Raw genomic sequence first — 22,987 nt, 5'->3', positions numbered from 1 at the left:
AAAAAACGAAGGAGAGAGGGGATCAGGTCAGATATTCAGTGAAGGGCTGAAAGCAGCTGCTGGTAAAAGCCATCTCACTCAGACACATTGAGCCAGAACCTATTGAATGGAGAATAGAACTCATCCTACTAATAATGTAAGTAAAAGAGTCCTCAAGACTCAACAAACTTAAACCACAACTAAAGCAAAGAAGCCCAGAATAATGAAGGCACATGTTCCTCCTGTCAAGCTCCCAAAAGTGTCACTAAGATTACTGATTCTTTCAATATTCCTTATAACCCTTTATTATTCCTATGCTCCTTGATCCTCAGTAGACAACCTAAGCAGCAGAAGAAACTTAAAAGCTGGATGGAACTTTATTTTGCTCTTGTTTTATTATACCCCAAGCTCCTGAATAGGGCTGCTTCCCCAAAGCCTGAACCATTCAGCTACAGAATTCAGGAGCTAGAGATGCTAAATGCTGACAACACAGCCCAACAACTTTTTTAAATCCACCTTTATAAGCCATATTTCTCTGGTTCTCACACCCATCTTTGCTCTCACTAGGCTCCATGTTCCTCCTTTTCGATTTGCCATTTCCCCCATCCAAATCCCCAAGAAACTAGTGACCTTCCCTGTGCTGCTCTAGGAGGCATAACATTTCCTGTTACATAAATTAAACATTTAAAAGACATTGTAAGCAGTTGCTTATAGAAATCAGATAAAAAGAAAGGATAGGAAATTATCTGAAGGCCTGGAGCTGGCCCAGTCCTCAGCTTTCCTGGACAGCCCATTATGACCAATGTTATTTCATTTAGGAGGTGTTTTTTTAGGGACATAAAAGTCTCTTAACAATATACTGACCACTTCTATATCTCGCTGTATAGACAAAGGACAGACGCCGTCAGGTCTGAAGGGCAATCTCCTACTTTGAAAAACCAACCCATGTGACTGTAAATAGACCTCCCAACTAAAGTAGGGTAGAGAACCCAGGGGTTTCCCTTAGGTCAAGACCCTCCTTACTTACGAGTCCTTTAGCACATACTTCAGGTTTCAGATGATACTAATGGTATCCAGAGTATAGGGATATAAAGGCTACTTAACAACTTCCAACCAAAATGATTTTCACAACAAAAGCCTGAAAATGATTTCTGCCTTGCTCTCAAGAATCAGTTAAGTAATTGAGAGAAAATGAGGGGAAAGAGAGGGCTAAGAACAGGAGTGTTGAGAAACGAAGAGAGAAGAAAATAAAGCAGGGAGGACATCTCCCTTTGTACAATTGGGATCACAGCCAACTGAATGCAGAAATCAATGCCCAACTTTTTTCCTGCAGAAAGAAAAGTCCTCATGACCAGGAAGTGAAACTAGGTAAGAGCTCAGTCAGTGTTTAGTCCTATGCAAATGGGTTGTTTAAGAAGGCAAAAAGTTTCATTTCCAAGAGGTAAAGAACACTGCCTCCTAAAACACAAAGCAGAAAAGCCCTGAAAAGCCGGCCTTCTTCTCAAAAGGGAAGCCTAACTTTCTTCTCACTGCTCAGATGGCCAATATTAGAATATTAAGGTGAAAATACTGAAAAAAAAAAAAAAAAAAATGACAGACTTCAATACAACTATCATAACCAATCTGAAACTCAGGTCTCCTAGGGCCCTTCTAATAACAGCTGCAGCAGCAACATTTATATAATGGCCAAGCACTGTTTGGTACTTTAAGAAATATCTCATTGTTTCTCATTGATCCTCATAACACTGAGAGGGAGGTGCTTTAATTATTCCCATTTTATAGTTGAAGAAACTGAGGTAAACAGTTTAAGTGATCCTGTCTAGGATCAAGCCAGGGTCTAAGAGGATTGATTGGATCTCAAATCTTGTTACCTCCAGACGTGGTACTCTATATCCATTTGCTGGCTTGAGAATTCTTTCCTCTCCTTAATTGCAATTGAAAGCCACATATTCCTTATATTCTCAACTTAAAATGCTTTCCTTTTAATAATTCCTCAAGTTATATGGGTGGGGTCATCTTCACTAGTTACAGAGGTTAGGAGAGTTTTCCTTCTTCCTCTCACAGTAAAAGGAAAATTCATTTGTTGAGTCTGTAACAAAGATTTGAAACTACCTTGGCCAATACTATGTGCCTCTGCATTCTCCTGCTTCAGTTGCCACATCCTAATCCCCAAAATGGCAGTTCATGGACCTATCAAGAGTCTGGTACAAAACAACTGTCCCACATTCCTCGTGAAATCCCTAAAGATGTAGAGCTTAGACTCAAGAGTTCCTAAGGTATTAAAGACTATCTAGAAACTCCTTCCATGCTGGGCTCTTTTTCTCATAGATGCAGGATCTGCCTTTATAGACTCCCAAGATGCTCTCCTCTAGGAGACAGACTACTGAAGGCCCTCAGTTCTGGGCCCCAGCAGAAAAGGCCTGCTCTCTCCTTGTAACCAGGCTGTAGTGCTAGGTGTGTGCCAATTTCATGTAAATGTGTTCTCTCAACTCCCTCCTTCCCACCCCACTCCCAGCAAATCCCAACTAAAATCCCCTCTATTACAGAAAGTCTTCCTTCTATTTTTTATCCTGTGTATATAGTACTGTTTCCTTAGTGTGTCCACCATTAAGTTATAAAGATTCCTTGAAATCAGAGACCATCTTTTGCCTTAGTTTCCCCATCACTTAACACAGTGCCAGGCACAGAATGAGTGCTATGGTTGAATGAAAACTTTTGTTTTCAAAGAAGATGAGAAGGAGAAGTAGTTTGTATTAAACGAACTTACAAGCAATGTGTCAAGGCCAGGTGACTGTACAAGCACAGACAAAAAAGTAATTTACCTCTAACCTACATACCTTCTTATCTACTTTAAGTGTGGATTTTTTCCAGTTATACCCAAACCTTCCAAAATTCAAATCAAACTCTTCAAAGATGAAGAGTCTTTGAAAAAGAAAAGCAAACAACATTATCAAGTCTCTAAGCAAGCTAGCAGGAATCTAGCATATGACATTAAAAACCAGGTAGTCTGAAAATATATGCTGGAAACAAACAAACAAAAAAAGTACTGACCAAATAAGCAGCAATCCTGATTCCTAGGGGAAATCAGAATCAAAACAACTTCTAACTATGAATTCAGAGCTTAACCTGGACTTCACTACTGTGCAAGATGAATGACTAAAACTCTTCGACCTCCCACAGTCCTGGTCAGCAGGGTAAGCCTGGAATAGGGCTGTCCAAGCTTTGGAGACTCCCCACTAAGCACACCACTTAATACCATGGTTTATGAAAGGAACCTGGCTAATCCAAGCTGAACACTTCTAACTTAAGCTCCTAACATTTGGGTTATAAAACTGCTCAACCAAGCCCTCGTTTACAGATGCCCAAAATGTACAGGAGCTGAGATTTAGACCCATGCTTCTGCCTCTCCCTTTCGGCTTTCCACTGCCAGAACCGCACAATTTAGATCCCACTGATGTCTTCTAGCAAGTTTGGGGTTAAGGTCAAACTATCTTTTGACTAAAAAAAAAAACATTTCTAGTCAATATTCCCCCAAACTTCATGAGGATGAAAAAGCCCTAACCAATGCAGGTTTTTAACCGTCAAATGATTAAACCAAACTTTGGCTATCATCTTTTAGGAAAAGGTTGCTATTGTTTTAGTATCTTGTCTCCTATAACTTCTGATGCGTAGACAAAAACATAAAACAAAGAATTGCAACTATTTATATACTGATGAAATTTTTCTTAAAAGCCCTTTTACAATATCCTAGGCTATGAACCAAGGACATAAAAATAAAGGACCAAATTAAAAGCTAAAAGCAAGTCTGAGGGCAACACTTTCATTTTACAGACAAAAAAATCAAGGTCCAAAAAGGTTAAGTTAAATAACCTGCCCAATGTCACACACATGTGGCAGCCGGGGAGAACAACTTGGAAATGGAGATTCCATCTCCAAGTCATAGAGCCATTGACTGGGCAAGAAACTATAGAAGGTTAAATGGTCTGAACCAAGTTACAAGACTAACTGATGATAGAAAAGGGCCGAGGGACAAGTGGCGATATTTTCTCATCAAAAGTCACAAGAAAAAAATTAAAAAGCAAACACAAAACCAAGACATCAGTGCTTTTTGTATCCCTACATCTCCAAAGTCACCATGGGACCTAACGACAAACAAACCACCTACCTAACTCCATGGGTGTTTGAGTTCCTTTGTGCCTCAATTTCAACCTTTCCCTTGGGGAGAGGTTAAAATAATTTAAAATGATGAGTTAAACAGAGAATCAGGATCATAGCATGAAGGTAATTAGCCAATTGTAGGATAGGGACAGTAAAGATGATGCAATAATAAAGTACCAGCCCTGGAGTCAGGAGGACCCGAGTTCAAATCTAGTTTCAGACATTTATTATATGAGTGATCCTGGGTGAGTCACTTACCCCTGTTTGCCTCAGTTTCTCATCTTAAAATGAATTGATAAAGGGATGGAAAACTCCTTCAATATCTTCATCAAGAAAACCCCAAATGGGATCACCGAAAGTCAGGCACAACTGACAAGACTCAACAACACATATTTAGAATGGAGAAGAGAAATCTTAAGAGTAAATATAATAGTAAATAAATAATTTCACCAAATATTTATGAAAGGAATAAGGTCTGTTCTATTTAGGCAGAGCTAGAAACAATGGGTGTGAGCCAGAGATAGATAGTTTACTTAGGATCATTAGATTATATAATCAGGGCTAGAAGAGCCATCCTTATTATTTTACAAAGGAAACTGAGGCCCAAAGAGGTTGAATGATTTACCCAAAATGACCCATAGTAAAGAAGCAGATGGGATTTGAACATCTGCCTGCCTGATCCACTCCATATCCAGCATCGCTTTCCCTATAACACAAGGCCTCAACATTTACCAACCATGAGGGCTAGGCCAAATGGAAAGGGACTACTTCCAGATGCAGGCCTTTCATATGTGAGGGAACATTCAGTCTTTACTGGATGATGACGGGCATGATTACAGAGGGAACTCCTGTTCATCTCTGGGTTGGAATAAAGGAGTTCTGAGATCCAATTCTAAGATCTTTGGAACATTAAGAAAGGCACTAATAGGATGAAGAAATGTCTCTCATAATAAAGGCAAATGGATTGTTCCCCATATATACCAAGACTCAGAATGTCTGTACATGGAGACTGATCCTCTTTCTGTTTCACTCTTGGTTAATATAAATTCATGTCGTCAGTATTTTAGCGTCAGCTCTTAGCTTTTCTAAAAAGTTCATAGAAAAAAAAATATATTTCATTTCCATTTCTACTGCTACAGAAAAACCTCAGAAATCCATCACAAATTTCCCTCTTCCCAAAAAAGCCCTCACTCAGATTCCTAAATAATTACCAGTCTATAATTCTAGCATAGGCTGAGGGGAGAAGAGCTTATGACCAAAAAGGGGGAAATAATAATACTGAAAAAGGTAATAGTCAAAATAAAAACAATAAGAAGAAATTGCCGTTAGACCCATTAAAAACGGGGTAAGGAAGAAATGCCGGCCAATCAAAAGCACAGGTATCTGAAGAAAGAAGAAAATCATTGGAGAAAAACTAAGCATCAGGAATTGGAGCAGCTTAATGTCAAGAGGAATGATGTTTTTTAAGAGGGGTTCTGCTGTTTGCCAGACAAACATATACCCAGCCCATCCTTCCTCTGGGCCAATATTTTTCTTTTCATTCATTATCATCTCCTGGACTTCTGAGCTGGGTACCTGTCTTTATCTGGGGAAGCCAACACTGGCACGATGCCTTAAATACCAGAAAAAAGCAGCAGACTGCACGATTCACTATTTTTCAAGCCTAATTCAACCCATCTCCAGATCCTTCCCATCTGCGAATCTGGGAGCCAACCTATTTTTTAGCCATTTCCTGACTAAGCAAAGGGACCAGGGCACATGGCTTGCCAAGATCCAAGGGCAACAACTCACTGCAATCCAACAGAGACACAAGGAAAGATGTCCTTTATGAGGAGTGTCATATGACACTCGCCTTTGTAATCCTAATTAGTTAGGTTTCCAGAAGGGTGAAAATGGCTCCCTTCTGTCCACTCATCTAACATATCTAACCAGCACTAACAAAAGCTGATCTCAGGTTTGGATGAAAACTAGGAAGACTTAAGTCTGGCTCTCCAAGATTCTTAAACGCTCCTTATTCTAAGGAAATGAATCCCATTCAAAATTAAGTTCCTAAATTTCTAACTCCAGCAGAAACTACTTCTGCCGCCCCCCCCCCCTCCCAGCGGGGAGTCTGGCCCCTCTCCCCCTTAGGGGCTATAAGATCAAAAGAGAAAAAAGGGAACCCGGGAAGTCGCTCAAATGCCCTAAATATGAAGACTATTATCAGTCATGATGAAAGCACAGGAAGCTCCCATCAGGGGGATGGCCGAGTCGGCTTTTCTTCTATCCTCAGCTCATCCAAAACAAAAAGAGAAAAATAAATAAATAAAGGCAATAACATAAATGTTGGGGGGAGGGGAAAGCAGAGATTTCAGCCAAGTAGTGAATCAAGGGGGGGGGGGGGGTTCCGAGGGAGGCGGGCGGGGGCGGGGAGGGGGGAAGACAAAAGTCAGTGGCAAGGACCTAGGCCACATGGTGGGATGGCCTGCCTAGGCGGCCCCAGAAAATGAAACCAAATCTGATTAAAAAGGACATTTCAAAACAAGAGACGAAGCAACCCAACGCACAGCTGCCATTTCCCGAGCACTTCCTGCTAGGAGGCTGGGGGAGGGGCTGTTTGTATACAGAGGGAGGCAGCCGCAACTCATTACCCCCCCCATCTCAAAAAATGCCGAGTGAAAAGGGGATCCGCATCCAAAATACACCCCGGGCCTCGGCAGAACTAACTCTCTGGGAACCTAGACTTCAAGAAACAGCCCCCCCCGGCTGGCAGGTAACTGGGGACGCCCGCAACGTTAGAGGATCACTGTTTCTCTCTGGGAGCCCTCCCCACCCCCCTCAACTTCGCCCGCCCCCGTCCCAGGGCAGGGGATTCCCGGCTGACGATAACCCGCACACAAAGGCCCTCCCCGCCGATCCAAGGTAAGAGTGGTCCCCTCCCAGCCCCGCTCTGTTCCGGAGAGGGTCGCTACCTCCCCCACTCAGGGAACACCCTCAGACGAGTCTGGCCTCCCCCCTCTCTGGGAATCCCCTCACCCGCGCTCCCCATCCAAAGACTCAGGGATTCCCCACGGGGGGCGGGGCGGAAAACCCACTTGGATCCCTGAGAACCGGGTGGAACCCCCCGGAACCCCCCCGGCGGCGGGGCTCCTCGTGCAGGGGGCGGCCGGGAGAGCCCCCTCCCGCCCGCAGCTCGGGGCCCAGGAGCGCGCGGCCGTGCCCCTCCGCCCCGAGCGCTCCTCCCCCCACCCCATACCTAAGGCGGCGGGCGGCGGGGTCCTCGGGCCGGTCGCCCGGCTCGCGTCTCCCCGGAGGGCCGGGGGCGGGGGTTCACATGGCCGAGCGTCGGGCTTCGGGGCCGCTCCGAAGGGGAAGGGACGGCAGGGGCGGGGACGCGGCTTAACCGCGGGGCCCGAGCGGAGCCAACATGGCCGGCGGGGAGAGCCCGAGGAGCCGGAGACGCCGCCGGAGCAGGAGGCGGAGGGAAGGGGGGGAAGAAAAGAGGGAGAAGGCGGGGGCGGGGAGGAGCCGCCGACCGCGCAGCGTCTAGGAGGGGACCGCCCGCCGCCAGGGCCTCAATTCACCCCGGGTCCTAGCGCCGCCCATCTAACCGCGGAGCACCGGCTTCCGCCCCCTCCGCCTGGCCGCTGGGTCCTAGCGCCGCCAACCGCTTCCAGTCCCCGCCCTGCCCTACCCGGTGTCCTCCAAAGTGGGAACGCGGCGGAGCCCATCCGCCTGAGGCCAGTCTCTTACCCCCGACTCCGGAAAACCGAGAGGCAGCCTCTCCGCCCCGCACAGGGCTCCGACTAAGTTTTTGGAAGGGCAGGGGGGCGGGGGGCGGGAAGGAGGGGTACGAGGGGAGCGGGTCTGCTGGCCAGGTGGGGGAAGGGAAAGAAGGGAAGAGGTCTGCCTGGCGCGCTTACCTAGGTCCAGCGTGGGCAGGCTAGCCCTTCCTGGCTAACCACTGTCCGGATGACATCAGCAGAACCTCGGGACGCGAGATGCTTCCTGTGTGCGGGGAGAGGAGGTTTGCTTGTAGCGCCTGAGCTCGGCCTCCGACCTATTCGGGGCTGTCACTGGGAAAGCGGCGAGGGAAACTTGGGTGTATCTCCGCGTTTGCAGGCGAGACCCCCCCCCACACACACACAAAATAACGCAAACTCCCACAGACCCATCCTTCCTTTGGGCGTCAAAGGGTTCTGGAGCCTTCTCTAACAAGGTTATGGAACTGTGCGAGTTCATCTCCCCTCCCCCCCCCCGAGCCAACACCTACACACACAACGACACAAACTGGCCAGGCTTGAGGAGGGCCGAGCTTGCTTCTCTTCCTTAAACTCCCGCGCAGGTACGCTATCGCAGAGCCCGAGCGCTCCAGCGAACTCGTCGTCTGGCCACATCCCAGTCCCCCAAAAGGCCCAGCGACGTGGCGAGCCCGCACAGCGGCCAGCGCCGGAGCCGCGGGGTCCCCCTCCCGACCCTTTGCCCCTTACAGCCCTAACCTACCCCCCCCCCCCCCGGGCAAGGGGAAAGGCAGTAGCGGCTCAGGGAGGAGACGGGCGCGAGTGGCCGGCGTCCCCCACCCCTTTACCTTCCTCTTTCCCACACTGTGCAAGAGACTGCACAAGGGCCCTCGGGAGCAACATACTCCTCACCCACCTCAACTCCTCTGGGAACTTGAGGAAGGCCCGTGTTGGGGGAGGGGAAGAGCGAGAAAGACACTAAGAAAAGAATATTTAATTTTCTCCCTTCTCAGGTAAATCTGTAGGGCCATCCCAAAGCTGATTGATATTTTTCTGACCCTCTGCTTGGGGCCTATCTAGGGGTAAAGGGCACCTCTCTCATCCTGAGTTTTCTTAACCTGGTTTGTGAATTTTTTGGGGGGAAAAAATATTTTTTTAATGTATTTCCATTGCAATCTTAAATGTCATACTTATTCATTTACAGACACGATTCCGAGGACTCCATAGGCTTAATCAGGCTATCAAATATTCATGACACACAAAAAAAGTCCTTTCTGTGATTTTGCATGTAAAATTGGTATCATATTGCTGCCCCTCAATTGGACAGCACAGGGAAGAAGGGAGAGAATTTGGGCTCAAAATAATGTTTAAATAAAAATAAATTTAAAAAAAAAACCTGCTCTAGAAAAAGCTTTTCAGGACCTTCTGCTCCTAGTTGGGTATGATCATAGTCCAACCCCAACAACCTGCCTCCACCCCTTCTCCCCCAAGGCTAGAGGGGGAAAAAGAAGGCAGATGGAAGACTAGAGAGCTAATATCCTAAACATGGAAAACAGGGGGAGAGAAAGGGAAACTTCTCTCAGCCTCTTTACCCATTTCTCCAGGCCATCGACACTTACTCCTCTCCACCTTACCCTCACTGGGATACAAGGTAGGGCTAAGGAGAAATTGCTCTTCAAACCCCTTCCATCCAGGACAAGACACAAGGATCCGACTCCCGGCTTGTGGGGGCAGAACTCCCGACAGGCTCAGGGAACACCGGATGGAAGTTTCAACCACTAGGCTGGGCATAGCCACACCCCTTTTACCACAACCACCCACCAGACATACACACCTACCTGAATGCAGGCAAAGCAGGTTAGTGCCTAAGTCTGACAGAGAGAGCCCCAGAAAGCGGGCAGCCTCCACCCCTTTCAGGTCCTGGCTTTGTCTCCAGACAGACCCCCTCACCTCTATCCTCTTCACTGACTATAGCCCACACCATCAAGTACGCGGACTGGAAGTCGCGTGGGGCTGTTTGTCTATTGTTGATGAGATCCTCATAGGTCAGCCAAGAAAATGGGGCCGGATCCGATCAAAGGGATCTTCCAAAGATCGATAGAGACCTGCCACCATCCTCACACCCACCCACAGGGGATTCTCACTGGGAATCATACCTACCTCCTTTCTTTTTGAAGAAGGATGGATGTGGACGTGGGGGGGAAGCACAGCCGTCCGCCCAGCTCACAACTGGGTGTCTCATTCCTACCTGTCACTAGCTAATCAGGACAGCAGTTTTGCCTCCCCCTCCGTCTAGGTTGGGATAGAAACCCCAGATTTCCCAGACGCTCCCTTCCCCCAAGGTTAGCAGCCAGCCAGTAATCCCCACCTTCCACCCCCCCTCCATTCCTTCTCTATTTAAGCAACTAAAGTGTTGCCTAAGAAGCCAGAAAATTGGGGAGCAAATGGGGAAAGGAGGTTGTAGTAGGTAGTGAGGAGACCTGGGTTGGGCCGGTAAGGACTGATGGGAGGGGGGGGGGGAGAAGGGGAAGGCATGGGAGAAGATTAGCACCTGCTCTTTCCTTCCAGCCCCAGCCCTGCCACCATGTTATTGCTGCATCACCCAACTCTGGGGTCAGCTGCCATTGTGAAATGGCTCCAGTTCAGAGCCAGATGGCTGGGGCTGGGAGAGAGGCGCAGCTTCCCCCATCCCCAAACCCTCTTGCCTCCCCCTTTGTCCACCACCATCATTGTGGAGGTTCCTCTGGCACCCAGCCCCGAACCCGGCAGCAGACACCCCTGCCCCCGCCCAGCCGGGCTCAGCTCCCTGCCTGCTGATAGTTCATGACTCAGAAGAGCAGGCTGAAGCCTGCTCCCAGCACCCCCACTCCCAACCTCGGAGGGGGAGGGGGGAGAAAAAGTGGAGGCCTGAGCTGGAGAACCGCGGAGCGTGGGGGTTGGGGGGGGTCTCCAATCCAGGTCACATGATTTCTAAAAGACCACCTCCCACCTTCTCCCTCCCTCCCTAGGTCCGGGGAGAATCGTTCTGGCTTTGCCTGGGGGTTCTGCCAGACAGGGAAGAAAAGTGTCCTTTCTTAAACCTCTCTCCAAAGGCTCATTTACCAAGCCAAGATCGCCTCCGGTCTCCGAAAGTCCCGGACGTTTTGTTTAATTTGGGGGGGAGAAGGGGAAAGTGGAGGAGAAAGGGCTGTCCGACTCACCAGTCCGTCCGGAGACCTAGAACTCTTCCCCTTCCTCCGCTGCCCCAGGCTTGACAGGGACACGACGGCCGGCGGGGAAGGGGGTTAGGGGAGGCGAGAGGTCTCCCTTTTGCTTCAGAATCATTGGGCTGCCAAGCCCCTAAAGTTACGGGGGAAGCTACCTTCCCCTCCCATCCTCTGCCAGAGCGTCGGGCGCCCAACTTCCACCCCCCGGGAACTGACAGCCGCCAGCAGCCCCCACGGTCCCGAAAGCCTCGGCGCCTGAGGGCGATCAGGCGGGCTTTCGGGCCTTTCCCTTTAGGAAGGGGCAGCTGACCAGCTCTCGCAGAGTTCGGGTCCACGGCAGGTGCTGAGTTCGGAACCTCCCATTCACAAAGGGACTTGACCGTGGCACGGGGAGGGGGAGGGGGGGGACCCAGTCCCAGGAAGAAAGGCCGGGGGAGGAGAGGAGGCGGCGGAGGGGGAAGGGCGGGAGCCGGCCGGGAGCCGGGGGATGCGCGTTATCCCCCGCACACGCGGAGGGCAGGGGGCAGGGGGCGGGTTCGCGGGGAAGGGAGCTGGCAAGCGCGGAGGCGATGATCCCGGCCAGGGCAGAGGGGGAAGGGAGGCGAGGCCCCCAGCCCCGGAGGTCTCGGGCCGGGAGTGGGGAAAGTCCGAGTGCGTGCGCGAGTGCGTGCCTGGGGGTGGGGGAGGAAGCGTCCCGGGCCACGCACTGGGAACAGACTCCGGGGGGGGGGGGGGGGGGCCGGCCCCCGGGAGCGGAGGTAGGCTCTAGATTTCCGGCGGCTCCGAGGAGATCCCGCAGCGGGGAATCCCCAAGTTAGCCAAGGGGCGCGCCGGCCTTTGAGCACGGGCCGGGGAGGGCGGGGGGCAGGTCCGGGGTCTCACCTAGAACGGGCCCGGGTAGGCGCAGGTGCCGAGCGGAGCCGGGCGGCGGCGGCGGCGCCTCCTCCTCCCTGAGCCCCGGGCCGGCGGCGGCGGCGGCGGTAGCAGCGAGGAGAGAGGGAACAGGGGATGGGGGGTGGCGCTTAAAGGGGCAGGAGCCTCGTGGCGGGGGCCGGTGGGGGGAGGGGGCAGCGGGGAAAGTGCCCAGTGGGGGGAGGACTCGGAAGATGGAAGAGCCGGGGAACGAAGATGGGGCAGGGATGGACGCCAACAGTGCAAAGGGAGAGGGATTCCTGGGCGGGGAAGAGGAGAAGCCGAGAAACGAGCCTGGAGCCGCTTGAGGGCCTCGGATCCTCTGCTCCCCCCTCCCCCGGGCTGGACAAGGGGGGAAGGAGTGCTTTGGGGAACCCAGTAGAGCCCAAAGTCCTGGGAAAATGTGAGAGCTTTGGCAAAGGGTAAAGTCTGAGCGAGGGCCTGGAGGAGGGCCATTAACAACTTGGGGCGTTCGCTGGAGGAGCCAGAGCACCCTCTCCCCCTTGCCTCTTTTCCGAACCCCGCTAACAAAACCGCGGCTAAAACAGGCTGGGATCGGGAAACCCGAAAGGTCAAAGTTCTCTCAGCACTCCCCGCCACAACGCTACCTCTCACCCAGTGACCTCAGAGCCCTCAGGGGAGGAAGAGGGCGAATGGGGCAGAGCCGGGGGACCTTGAGAAAGGGCTTCTGACCAGCTCTCGGTTTCCCCCTAACCACGGGCTGCCCTTTTGCAGCTTACCTGCAGGGGCACGGAAGCTGCCGAACTGTAAAGGACCCTTGCAGAAATTTAACCAAGAGTAAGGTCCTCTTTAGAGAGCAGGCTGGCCAAGGAAGCAAAGATGAACCATTTCTCAGATCCTGAATGCATTCACCTCAGAGAGGCGTGTCTAAAGAAAACATCCCAGAAGCAGCACCTTCTAGTCCTTTCGGTAACAAGCGTGCTTCAGGAAGGATCTACTTCGGGCCCTTGGATCGCATTGGCCCAGCCATGCTGGGATCCATTTCTTCACCTTCCACAATTCCCATAACGAGCAAAGGTTGGGCCCCACCCCTGCTGAGTCAGCCTAGTCGGTTAAAAGCCCTGGTCCTATCCCTTCAGGCATCCTGAAATCCTGCCCCGGGGCTTATCCCGTAAGCTCATCCCCCCCAGGGGGGTGTCAGGATTGGGAGTCTGAGCTCCCGCGGCTGGGTTTCCTCCCCGTATACAGGGGGGCGGGGAGGGGGGGGGCGATGCCGGGACTTGGAGCTAACAAGTGAGGTTCAAAGTCAGTAGCAGAGAACGTTTTTCAGAAGGAACTCATGGAGGGCGATGTCTCTCAATGACATGTTGAGGGAGGGGTTTGTTCTGGCTGGAACGGAGGCTGGCGTAAGCAGATTTGTGGTGAAACGCTTGTGACGTAGCGGATGGGAAAGTTTGTTATGGAAAAGAGAGTAACTTGGAAGCCAGAAAATGAGGGTGGGGGTGGGCAGGGGCATGCTTGTAGAATTTTAAGGGACCAGCTCAACATTCTGGAATAACAAAACCTGGAGACCTAAGAAAGTTGCCCCCTCTGGAGGAGGCAGATTAGGGAAATAAGATCCTCCCACTAACTCCCCAAATTCACATTTTCTGGGAGCAGACAGGCTCGCACAGTTCTGGGGCACCACCCTCAGTTCTAAATACAAAGGCACCAGATCCTTAGACTGGGAGTGTGTCGACGGAGCATAGGAAAGGAACCTCGCAGGATCCCCACCGCACTCGTCTTGTCTCCTTGGCGCCCCTTTCCATTCCATCCCATCCTTGGCCCGAAGGACTCCAAAGGAGTTAACGTCAGCCCAGCCCCTTCTTCCTCACTTCCTCCCTTTCCCAACCATCCGCCTCAGGGGGCGGAGCCTGCAACCACCAGGCTCCTCCTCGGGACAAAAGCCCCATCTGGTTTGTAAACAATCATTAGCCTGAGCCCAGCAAATGGCTCTTTCAGGATTTCAAAATGGTGAACTGTGGAGCTGACAGACTGCAGCCTGAGCAGCTGTGAGCCTCTCCTTTGGTTTTCATTACAAAGTAGTTACATCGGTCCTCAGGGAGAGGATGAGGCTTATAGATGTGACATCATTGGTGCACTTACAGTTCACCTTTCCCCGAACCTGTGGGCACATCAAAAAACCAACCACCAGGGGAACAAAAGGCAACTGTGCAATATTCCTACCATAGAGGGACATAAAAGGTTTAACAGTCCCAAAGTTCTTTTCCAGTACATTTATGCAGGGTCCAGAATTGAAAAGAAATCCCTTAGAAAATACAGATCATTTACATAGTGCTTTGTGTGTCAAGCGATTTTGTGTTCCCATGTAAACCTCATTCTTGCTCATCTGAGGCTGAGCAAGGTCAAACCCAGTCATACACCTAAGTGAAACAGGATTCAAACTTGGTCTAAAAAGTGAAAATGTATCAATAAGCTATGGGGCGTTAGGACTAAAATTTTGATTAGTTAAGTTTTTGGAGGGATTTATTAAAAGAATTATTATTTATCAAAGGGTATCATGGTTAACAGAGGTTCCAGGATCACATTACCATCCTTTATCACTTGGATGTCACCCTACCACTGAGTGTCGTTGTCTTAGCCGTCATTGTAGTCTATCCTTCATTCTGAAGAGATCTGTGAATTGATGCCAGGACTTGCCAATGAATTGCATTTACTTACTCCTCAGCCTCACTTGATCCTCCAGGACCAATTGGGTCTAGTACCAAGATATAGGTTCAGGGATCCCCCCTCAGCACAGCAGAAATTAAGAGGCCAAACATCCTACATTTCACAGGATCCACCCTTCATCCCAAACTAAGAAAGAATCTGAGCCGAGCAGAGAAATCAGTGACCCACCTTACTTTAATGCTTTTGTTTATGGACACTGTGCACTGAAAACCTTGTTTTGATACTTTGCCTTAAGAGTAAGGATATGGAAATCGGAAAAACGAACGTGATAATCAACTTGTCTCATACATTTCTAATATCCATTCTACCCTTTTAGATTTTCCCCAGACACATAAAATGGGCTGTTGAGATGTACATTTTATTCAAAAGTTCAAACAGTCTTCAGACATTAACACAGCTTTTCCAATGAAAGTTCTTTGTGTAGTTTGCTCAAACAACTGAAATTGAAGGATGTGTGTGGCAGATGAAGCTGTCTCCTCACGAGTGCTCTTCAGCCAGTTTTTCAGCTTTCGTCACAGCCTCTTCAATGGGTCCTACCATATAGAAGGCCTGCTCTGGAAGATGGTCATACTGACCTGTATGTGGGAAAAAAAAAAAAAAGTAAGAAAAAGATTCTCATCTTAAAACAATTGAAACCTTTATGAGAGCATCCACTAAGTAGAAGCAATTATGCTAGGTACATGGAGATGAAAAATGACATGTAATCAAAGAGGTAGGGAGGGGGAGGAGTAGAAATGAAACACATTCAGGTAATAAAGAAAGTACTGCCTCAACTTTTGTGTTGTACATGGTGGTAAGAAACGGGACAAGATAAGGGAACATTGTAAATAATGTAGAATAAAGCCCCAAAGGATAGGTTTGACTGTCAATGAGAGCCACCGATATTAAGATACGAAAAGTTGATGGGCAAGAGCTGATCATTTCTGAACTTTAGAAATTCTGAGTAGTTTTGGGGGGGGAGAAGAATGGGAAAGTTGCCTGTAAAGAAATGTAACAAAAAAGGAGAGGCACTGGAGGAAGACAGGCAGCTCAGGATGATTTGTTATCCTAGATCTCATAGAGGCTAGAGATATCAAGAACAAAGAGGGTGTGAAAGAAGTCCAAATTAAATCAAAGTACTAGGAGTCATTAGAAGTCAAAAGTGAAAGGAACACCTCACAAATCATGGTTAAATGGGAAAATTGTGTATACCTCTTCTAGAAAAAGCCAGACGTACTTGTAAGCTGCTTCAGTTTACAAAAGAACATTCAGTTCCATAATTTTCTTACCTGCCAAGATCTGTTGGAATCCCTTAATGGTTTCTTTCAGGGGCACCAACTTCCCCATATGTCCTGTGAATACCTCAGCAACCTGGAATGGCTGTGACAAGAATCGCTGGATTTTTCGGGCCCGAGACACTGTCAACTTGTCTTCTTCAGATAACTCATCCATACCAAGGATAGCAATGATGTCCTGAAGGGATTTATAATCCTAGGAAAGAAATGTTAAATTAAGGTTGGTCCAGCAAAGGGGCCCAAACAAATTCCTTTTGTTTAGAAAGGACCTTCAAGAATACCATAACTTCAAAGTACTCAATCCCATTTCTACTACTAGTTTTTGCCCTTTCCTCCCTTTGAGGGATCCTCACCTGCAGAATCTTTTGCACACCTCGGGCAACATCATAGTGCTCATTGCCAACAATGTTGGGATCCATGATTCGTGAGGTGGAGTCCAGAGGATCCACTGCAGGGTAAATGCCCAGCTCAGCAATGGCCCGGGATAGCACAGTGGTAGCATCCAAGTGAGCAAAGGTGGTGGCAGGAGCTGGATCAGTCAAGTCATCAGCAGGCACATAGATAGCCTAATTTGGAGCAAACATTAAAAAAGCAAGATACATTCAAACTCAAGAAAACTTCAGGTTCTTTTACTTCACTAAAGATAGACATCTAGTTACCTCCTTTATTTTCTAGATAATACTTCAAAGAAAATTTGCTTAAAAGGCACACACCCAATTGTGGCAGAGCTGGAACCTAAGTCTTCAGAAAGCCCATCTAATGGCACCTTACCCATTACTTATCTGATAGTGAAGTAATGGCTACCCTATTCCCTTTGCTTCTCTATTCACTTTTATGCACCACGGAATTTGTGGCCTGGCCAGGTACTGTATGTACTTTTCCTGTTATGCTTTGGATTATAAAATCCTAGGTATGGAGCCAGATTTGCAGATGTCCAAAAGTTTGTGGAGGAAGCATAGTGTCATGGAGGAGCACTGGATTTGGTACTACAGGTTCTGGTGTTAAGTCTTGGCCTATTTTCTCATCTATGAGGCTAAGGGTGGATTAGATACTTTAAGGTTTCTTCCAGGCTCAAAGCACTCTAAAATGTAATTAGATGTTTATGTTAACTTAAAAATACTTCTTTTCATTTCTAATGTTCTCATAGAGGGGTGGGAGTTAAAATATCATGTTAAATAACTTTTAAAATTCTCTTACTTGCACAGAGGTGATAGAACCCTTCTTAGTTGTGGTAATTCTTTCCTGCATGGTACCCATATCAGTGGCCAATGTGGGCTGGTACCCAACAGCAGAGGGGATTCTGCCTAGTAAAGCAGACACCTGGAAAAACAGAAGGGAAAGAACCAAAGATTTTTAATTATCTATAGTCTCACTTAGTGTCCCCTTTCCCAACCTCAATCTTTCATCTTACCTCTGAGCCAGCCTGAGTGAATCGGAAGATATTATCAATGAAAAGCAGTACATCTTGACCCTCTTGGTCTCTGAAGTACTCAGCCACAGTAAGGCCGGTCAAGGCTACTCGAGCCCGAGCACCAGGTGGTTCATTCATTTGACCATATACCAACGCTACCTGTAGTGGACATAAAAACTCAGAAAAAGCAGGAGAAAAACCCCCAATACTTTCTAGATGCCAACTTATGATAAAACAGGGCTTCCTGCCTAAAAGCAAGTCAAGACTCACGAGTATTAATTATAAGGTACTATCATATCTCCTATCTACTAAAGATATTGACTGGTAAAGTGATTTTTACGTGACCTAAATCAAATCCCTCACTCAAAGAAAACTTTTGAAAATGGGTCATCTGAAGCTTCTAAATTGAAAAAGATCTGTACAATGTCAGAAATCAAAGAAAAGAATGGGCACAACACAACTAAGTACCAATAATTTTGATAAAGACTAAACATAAGACTCTAAAAGTCAGATAGTTCCAAGTAAAACAGAAGTCCATAATGGCTTCTTAGCTTGGGTTATATATTTGGATCACCTTGGAAGTGGTATCCTTCAGATTGATGACACCAGACTCAATCATCTCGTGGTACAAATCATTGCCTTCTCGGGTTCTTTCACCAACACCAGCAAATACAGAATAACCACCATGAGCCTTGGCAACATTGTTGATTAGCTCCATAATCAATACAGTTTTTCCCACACCAGCACCACCAAACAGACCTGTGGAAAGAAGAAAAACACCAATTTTTTTTATAATTTCTTTCCCCGATTTGACTTTTTAACAAGGCAATTTGAGTTAAGTAGTTTTCCCAAGGTCACATATGTAGAACAAAGCAAGTATGAGGGCTAACTTGAACTCGGGGCCTCCTGAGTCCAGGGCAGGCAGGTACTCCATCTCACCACCTAGCTTCCTTTATGGGTAATTGCAAGTATTACAACCTTGCATTTATTTTTAAATTTTATTATTACTTCATTTTTTCCAGTTGAGATAGTTTCCAACATTTATTTTTGTAAAACTTTTTGTATTCCTAATTTTTCTCCTCATTCCAAGTCAGCAAGCAATTATATGTTAAATATGTGCAGTATTTTTCCTTATTTGTCATGTACAACCTTAAATTTAAAAAGGATGAGGGGACCGTTAGATGGCACAGTGGATAGAGTACCAAGCCTGAAGTCAGGAGGACCCAAGTTCAAATTTGACCTCACATACTTAAAACACTTTCTAGCTCTGTGACCCTGAGCAAGTCACTTAATCCCAATTGCCTCAGCAAAAATTAATAAATAAATAATAAGGATGGATAAAACAGTCAACTCTAATTATTCCTATTTTCCTTCTCAGAAGTGGCATCTGGCTTCAGCTAAATCAGAAGAACGAAAGTCAGAAAGCTACTCATCAATGAAGGATGATTAAAAAGTCAGAACTTGCCTCAAGAAATTTCACCAAAATGGAATGTGACCTAAAGCTCTCCCCATCTTTTGTAATATTAAACACAGCTTAAATAATGAGCCTAAAAGCCAAAGCTAAGAAAATGATTGTCCTTTAATTGTCATCAATGTAACTGGTTATCAGACTTACTCCTTTCATTTTTTTTAAATACCCAATGTTCAGATAATTAAAGTGACTTACAAACATCACATGTGTATATGAACCTGGATTCCCAACTCTCTCCTACTACACTGTCCAAGCCACAAAGTCAGATAAAAACTACTGAAATGCCTCCCTTATGTATATGACATACCAATTTTGCCACCCTTGGCATAGGGAGCCAAAAGATCCACAACTTTGATGCCAGTGACCAGGATTTCTTGCTCCACACTCATTTCTACGAACTCAGGAGCCTCAGCATGAATAGCAGCAAACCTGTAGAAAAGACAGAGGAAATTAATTCCTTATAGTGAATTCTCCAACTAAGGGATATTCTATAGTACAAAGTAGTGGAAGAAAATTTGCGAAGGACAAAAATTCTGAGTATTTAGGGATAAGTAATACAATCTCATGATATTTTTGCCCCTAGAGAGAAAAAAATTACATCTCAGGTGCATGTTCTTGAGGTTCCCATAACTTAATTCTCTCTCTTTTTTTTTTTATTTAATAGCCTTTTATTTACAGGATATATACATGGGTAACTTTACAGCATTAACAATTGCCAAACCTCTTGTTCCACTTTTTCACCTCTTACTCCCCCCCCACCCCCTCCCCTAGATGGCAGGATGACCAGTAGATGTTAAATATATTAAAATATAAATTAGATACACAATAAGTATACATGACCAAAACGCCCATAACTTAATTCTCAATGTTATCATGAGCAGTTAGGTTAATAGCAAATTACATAGTTTAACATTAACATATACATTTTAAACCAACGTTCTTCATGGAGCAATTGCTAATTATCATATAGAAGGACATCATTATCCTCACATATTAGCTTGCATTAAAATGCAACTTATGTAAAATGTATCTTTTGTGTGGACAGTTAAGTCTTGGTGGAAAAACTGGAGCATATTTGGCACTCACTGTTTGGTTTTGATTGGACCCCTTTCATCAATAGGCTCTCCAATCACATTCATAATTCTTCCCAACGTCTCAGGTCCCACAGGGATTTTGATAGGGGCACCAGAATCCAGGACCTTCTGACCTCTCACTAATCCTTCAGTACCATCCATAGCAATGGTCCGGACTGTGCTCTCACCTGTTAGTGAGGACAGAAAATAGTTAATTCTCCTGAAATGCCCACAGGAACATTTTGCTAAGACCACACACAAAAAACTAATAAATGAACACCAGGCCAGGCACAACTCTCTTGCTCAGATTCTAATCGTGGCTTCAGCAAACTCAGAAGAACGAAAGTCATCAGGTTAAAAATCATCACCGAAGAGAGACTGCACCTAGATCACGTCAATGTCATCAAGCCCCCAAGTGACCTTGCAACTCACCCAGATGCTGGGCCACCTCCAGAACCAGCCTGGTGTCCCTGTCCTGCACCTCCAGGGCATTGAGGATGGGAGGAAGGCCCTCGTCGAACTGCACATCCACCACGGCCCCGATGACAGCCACGATGCGCCCGCTGGCCGCCCCGCTCTTGGCGGCGGGGGATGTCATGGCCGCATAGTCCCGGGCTGGGGAAGCGATGGAAAGGACATTTAGAGGTCAGCGAGGGTCCCGGTCGCAGCCCAAACTAGCGGGGCCCGTGGGGCGGGGCGGAGCCTCCCGGGCCTGAAGGGGACGGGATTCCAGCTTGGCGAGGGGGAGTCGCGGGCTCCCAAGCCAGCGCGCTCCATCCGGGGCCCAGAACCTCTGACGCCCCCCACTCCCACCCGGGGAAGCCGCTCTCCGGGGGGCCACGCTGCCAGCGTGCAGCGGGAAGGTCACTGTGGCGCCCGCGGCCTAGGCCCCGGATTAAAGCCAGGAGCCGGGCCAAGTGCCCTCTCTACTTCCCTCCCTCGCCCAAAGCCCTCTAGAGTGGGGGGAGCAATGAACCGCCCCAGTGCCGCAGCTATTCCCTCACGTCCCGCCCTTCTTCCCCTCGGACTCAGGCGCCGCCGGGCCCGGAGAACATCAAGGTCACGGCCTGACGGGGACTGGCCCGAGCTCCGAAAATGTTTTTACTTACACGACTGGAGCGCGGCCGGGGCCGCTCGTAGCAAGGTCTGAGCCTGGGGCACCGGCGCCGAAGCGCCGAGGCCCCGAAGGGCGCCCGAGGCCGATGCAGCGGCAGCGCGGCCCAACAGCCCCAACATGGCGGAGTCTGGGAGGAGACTGAGAGCCGCAACCTTCCCCGGCTGCGGTCTCTACATCAGCAGGGGCGGGACTCCAGCAGGCTGCGGCGCTAGCATTGGATTAGTGCCTTGCTCTTTACTCTAGGCCGAGCTTCCATAGGGCAGCTTCTATCAGTCCTTTTCCCATTGGTCACAGCCGTTGTCACTCTCAGGCACTTAACTTTCACTGGCCACTGCCTGAGATTGGGTGGGACTCTAGGAGAATTAGAAGACAATTGGTTCAGATGAATGTCAGTTGGAGTAAGAGGAAGAACTCGGGGAAACACGTGGTTTGAATTTGCCCTTGCGTCCTTCCGAGGGTATCTGGGCCTTTGAAATAAGATAATAGAATGAGACATTAGTCAGGCTGACCTTGGTAAAATCCTTGAGCCTTCCTTGTATCCGTCTGTCTTTATAATGGCGTTGGGAAAAAGTAATTCCAGCTCATTTGCCCTTCCTTGTATCTCCAACCTCATCACCGAGCCTGGCCCACAATTCTAAGAGTGGACAGACCGCTTTCACCCTGGGGCCACACGGAGGCACCATTTTAGGGGCTCCAATCCCCCCCCCCCGCCCCCACTCCGCCTCAGTTTCTCCTCTTTTTCAAATCAAATCAGTAAACACCGATTAAAGCGCTTCCTTTGTGGGGGCCCCCCGCGCCGAGTGGGCCCCAAATGCAGCAGGATCTTAGAGGCTTCGTAGGGAATGAAGTGGACGGTTGCAGGCTTATGAAGGACTAATAAATGTCAAATGAGATTTTATTTTTGTTCCCGGAGAAAATAGGGAGCCGCCGGAGTTTGCTGAGCTAGGGAGGTGATAGGGTCAGGCCTGCTCCTTGGGAGCTTGTTCGGCTGCTGAGTGGACTTAAGCCAAGAGAACCTACCCACAGGCCATTGCGAGAGGCCAGGCTTGTGGCCTGCGTGACCTGTGGTGGCAGATTATACAATTTCCTCATCTTGTAGACCACTTATTGTTTGTAAATTACACACGACATTAAACCATCTGCCTGTGTAGACAATAAGATAAAATGCCCATATAAAATAATAGAATGTTATTTAACCCTTTCAGAGTGGATTGAAAGTCAGGAAGGCCCGGATTCTCTCTATGGGTAAATGGTATGCTAGTAAATATTTAATTATTGGCTGAGTAGGAGAGGAGGGAGGGAAATGCATATTATACATCTTTAAATTTAATCTGCATTGTTAACATTCCCTCCATCACTTTCTAAAGTGTCTTTTTGGTTTTTTTTTTTACCTATTTGGGAAGCATAAATGCCCTCATTAACATTTTTACTATTAGCTCTCCACTGCTGGATCTGACTCCCAAATACACTCTTGAACTCAACCCCAATTTCTTCATCCATAAAATAGAGAAAAAATATATGCAGCCCCTACTTCATAGATTAACTAGTATCTCAAGTGAGATAATCTATGTAAAATACTTTACACAACAATTATATGTCAAGTAAAAGTATTTTTGTAATCTCATTCATATAAGAATTCCTTCCAATGATTATAATCTATCTGTGCTTTTTTATCCTGTGATTTGTCCATGACTCCAAAAATCTTTCACAGAGCTTCACTTACCATTCCAGGGGCCTTCCTCGAAATCTTTTGAAATTTCATAGAACACAAAGGAAGCCCCATGAATCTTAGACGGACCCCTGTGATGATCAAGTATCCTTCTCTTTTAGTCTATTATTTAGGCTTTCCTCCTTATTCTGGTCTTGTTACTTTGATAATATCCTTTGGGTTGTTTATCCAACATAATTCTTGTTTTGCAATAGATTTCAGCCTAATCTTACCCATCATATTCCTTTCCATTGAGCTTTGGGTGACC

At 47.7% G+C, this 22,987-nt stretch overlaps 2 protein-coding genes and 2 non-coding genes across 11 annotated transcripts in view; all 4 read right to left on the bottom strand.

Moving 5' to 3' along the window:
- BAZ2A (bromodomain adjacent to zinc finger domain 2A) overlaps window positions 1-13,254 on the bottom strand; it is a 34,227-nt gene extending 20,973 nt beyond the window's left edge. For 2 of the 8 annotated variants that reach the window (XM_031941155.1, XM_031941156.1), the window contains exon 1: window positions 7,373-7,439. The gene's annotated coding sequence lies outside the window, so the exon portion shown is untranslated. Of the gene's footprint in view, window positions 1-7,372; window positions 7,643-8,039; window positions 8,125-11,056; window positions 11,899-11,944; window positions 12,351-12,714 lie in introns of those variants that run through there. The other 6 variants (XM_031941152.1, XM_031941150.1, XM_031941153.1 and 3 more) reach the window with 6 other exon arrangements.
- Window positions 13,255-14,821: 1,567 nt separating this feature from the next.
- Window positions 14,822-21,130, bottom strand: ATP5F1B (ATP synthase F1 subunit beta). The gene is made up of 10 exons (XM_003772603.3): window positions 21,004-21,130; window positions 20,327-20,509; window positions 19,908-20,082; window positions 19,129-19,250; window positions 17,925-18,109; window positions 17,351-17,509; window positions 17,137-17,259; window positions 16,293-16,505; window positions 15,934-16,135; window positions 14,822-15,240 (listed from the first exon to the last, which is right to left on the bottom strand). Exons 1-10 carry the CDS (start codon window positions 21,128-21,130, stop codon window positions 15,143-15,145), a joined length of 1,587 nt encoding a protein of 528 aa, XP_003772651.1. The 3' UTR covers window positions 14,822-15,142.
- LOC111721249 lies at window positions 18,720-18,792 on the bottom strand. Its single transcript, XR_002770544.1, has one exon. It is a non-coding gene; the product is annotated as a small nucleolar RNA SNORD59 (small nucleolar RNA).
- LOC111721250 lies at window positions 20,192-20,268 on the bottom strand. The gene has a single exon (XR_002770545.1). It is a non-coding gene; the product is annotated as a small nucleolar RNA SNORD59 (small nucleolar RNA).
- Window positions 21,131-22,987: the final 1,857 nt, after the last annotated feature.

This window comes from Sarcophilus harrisii, chromosome 5 (assembly GCF_902635505.1).
Source record: "Sarcophilus harrisii chromosome 5, mSarHar1.11, whole genome shotgun sequence".
NCBI lineage: Eukaryota > Metazoa > Chordata > Mammalia > Dasyuromorphia > Dasyuridae > Sarcophilus > Sarcophilus harrisii.
The sequence above is the reverse complement of the archived record's forward strand: the minus strand, read 5'-3'. Positions and strand labels throughout refer to the sequence as shown.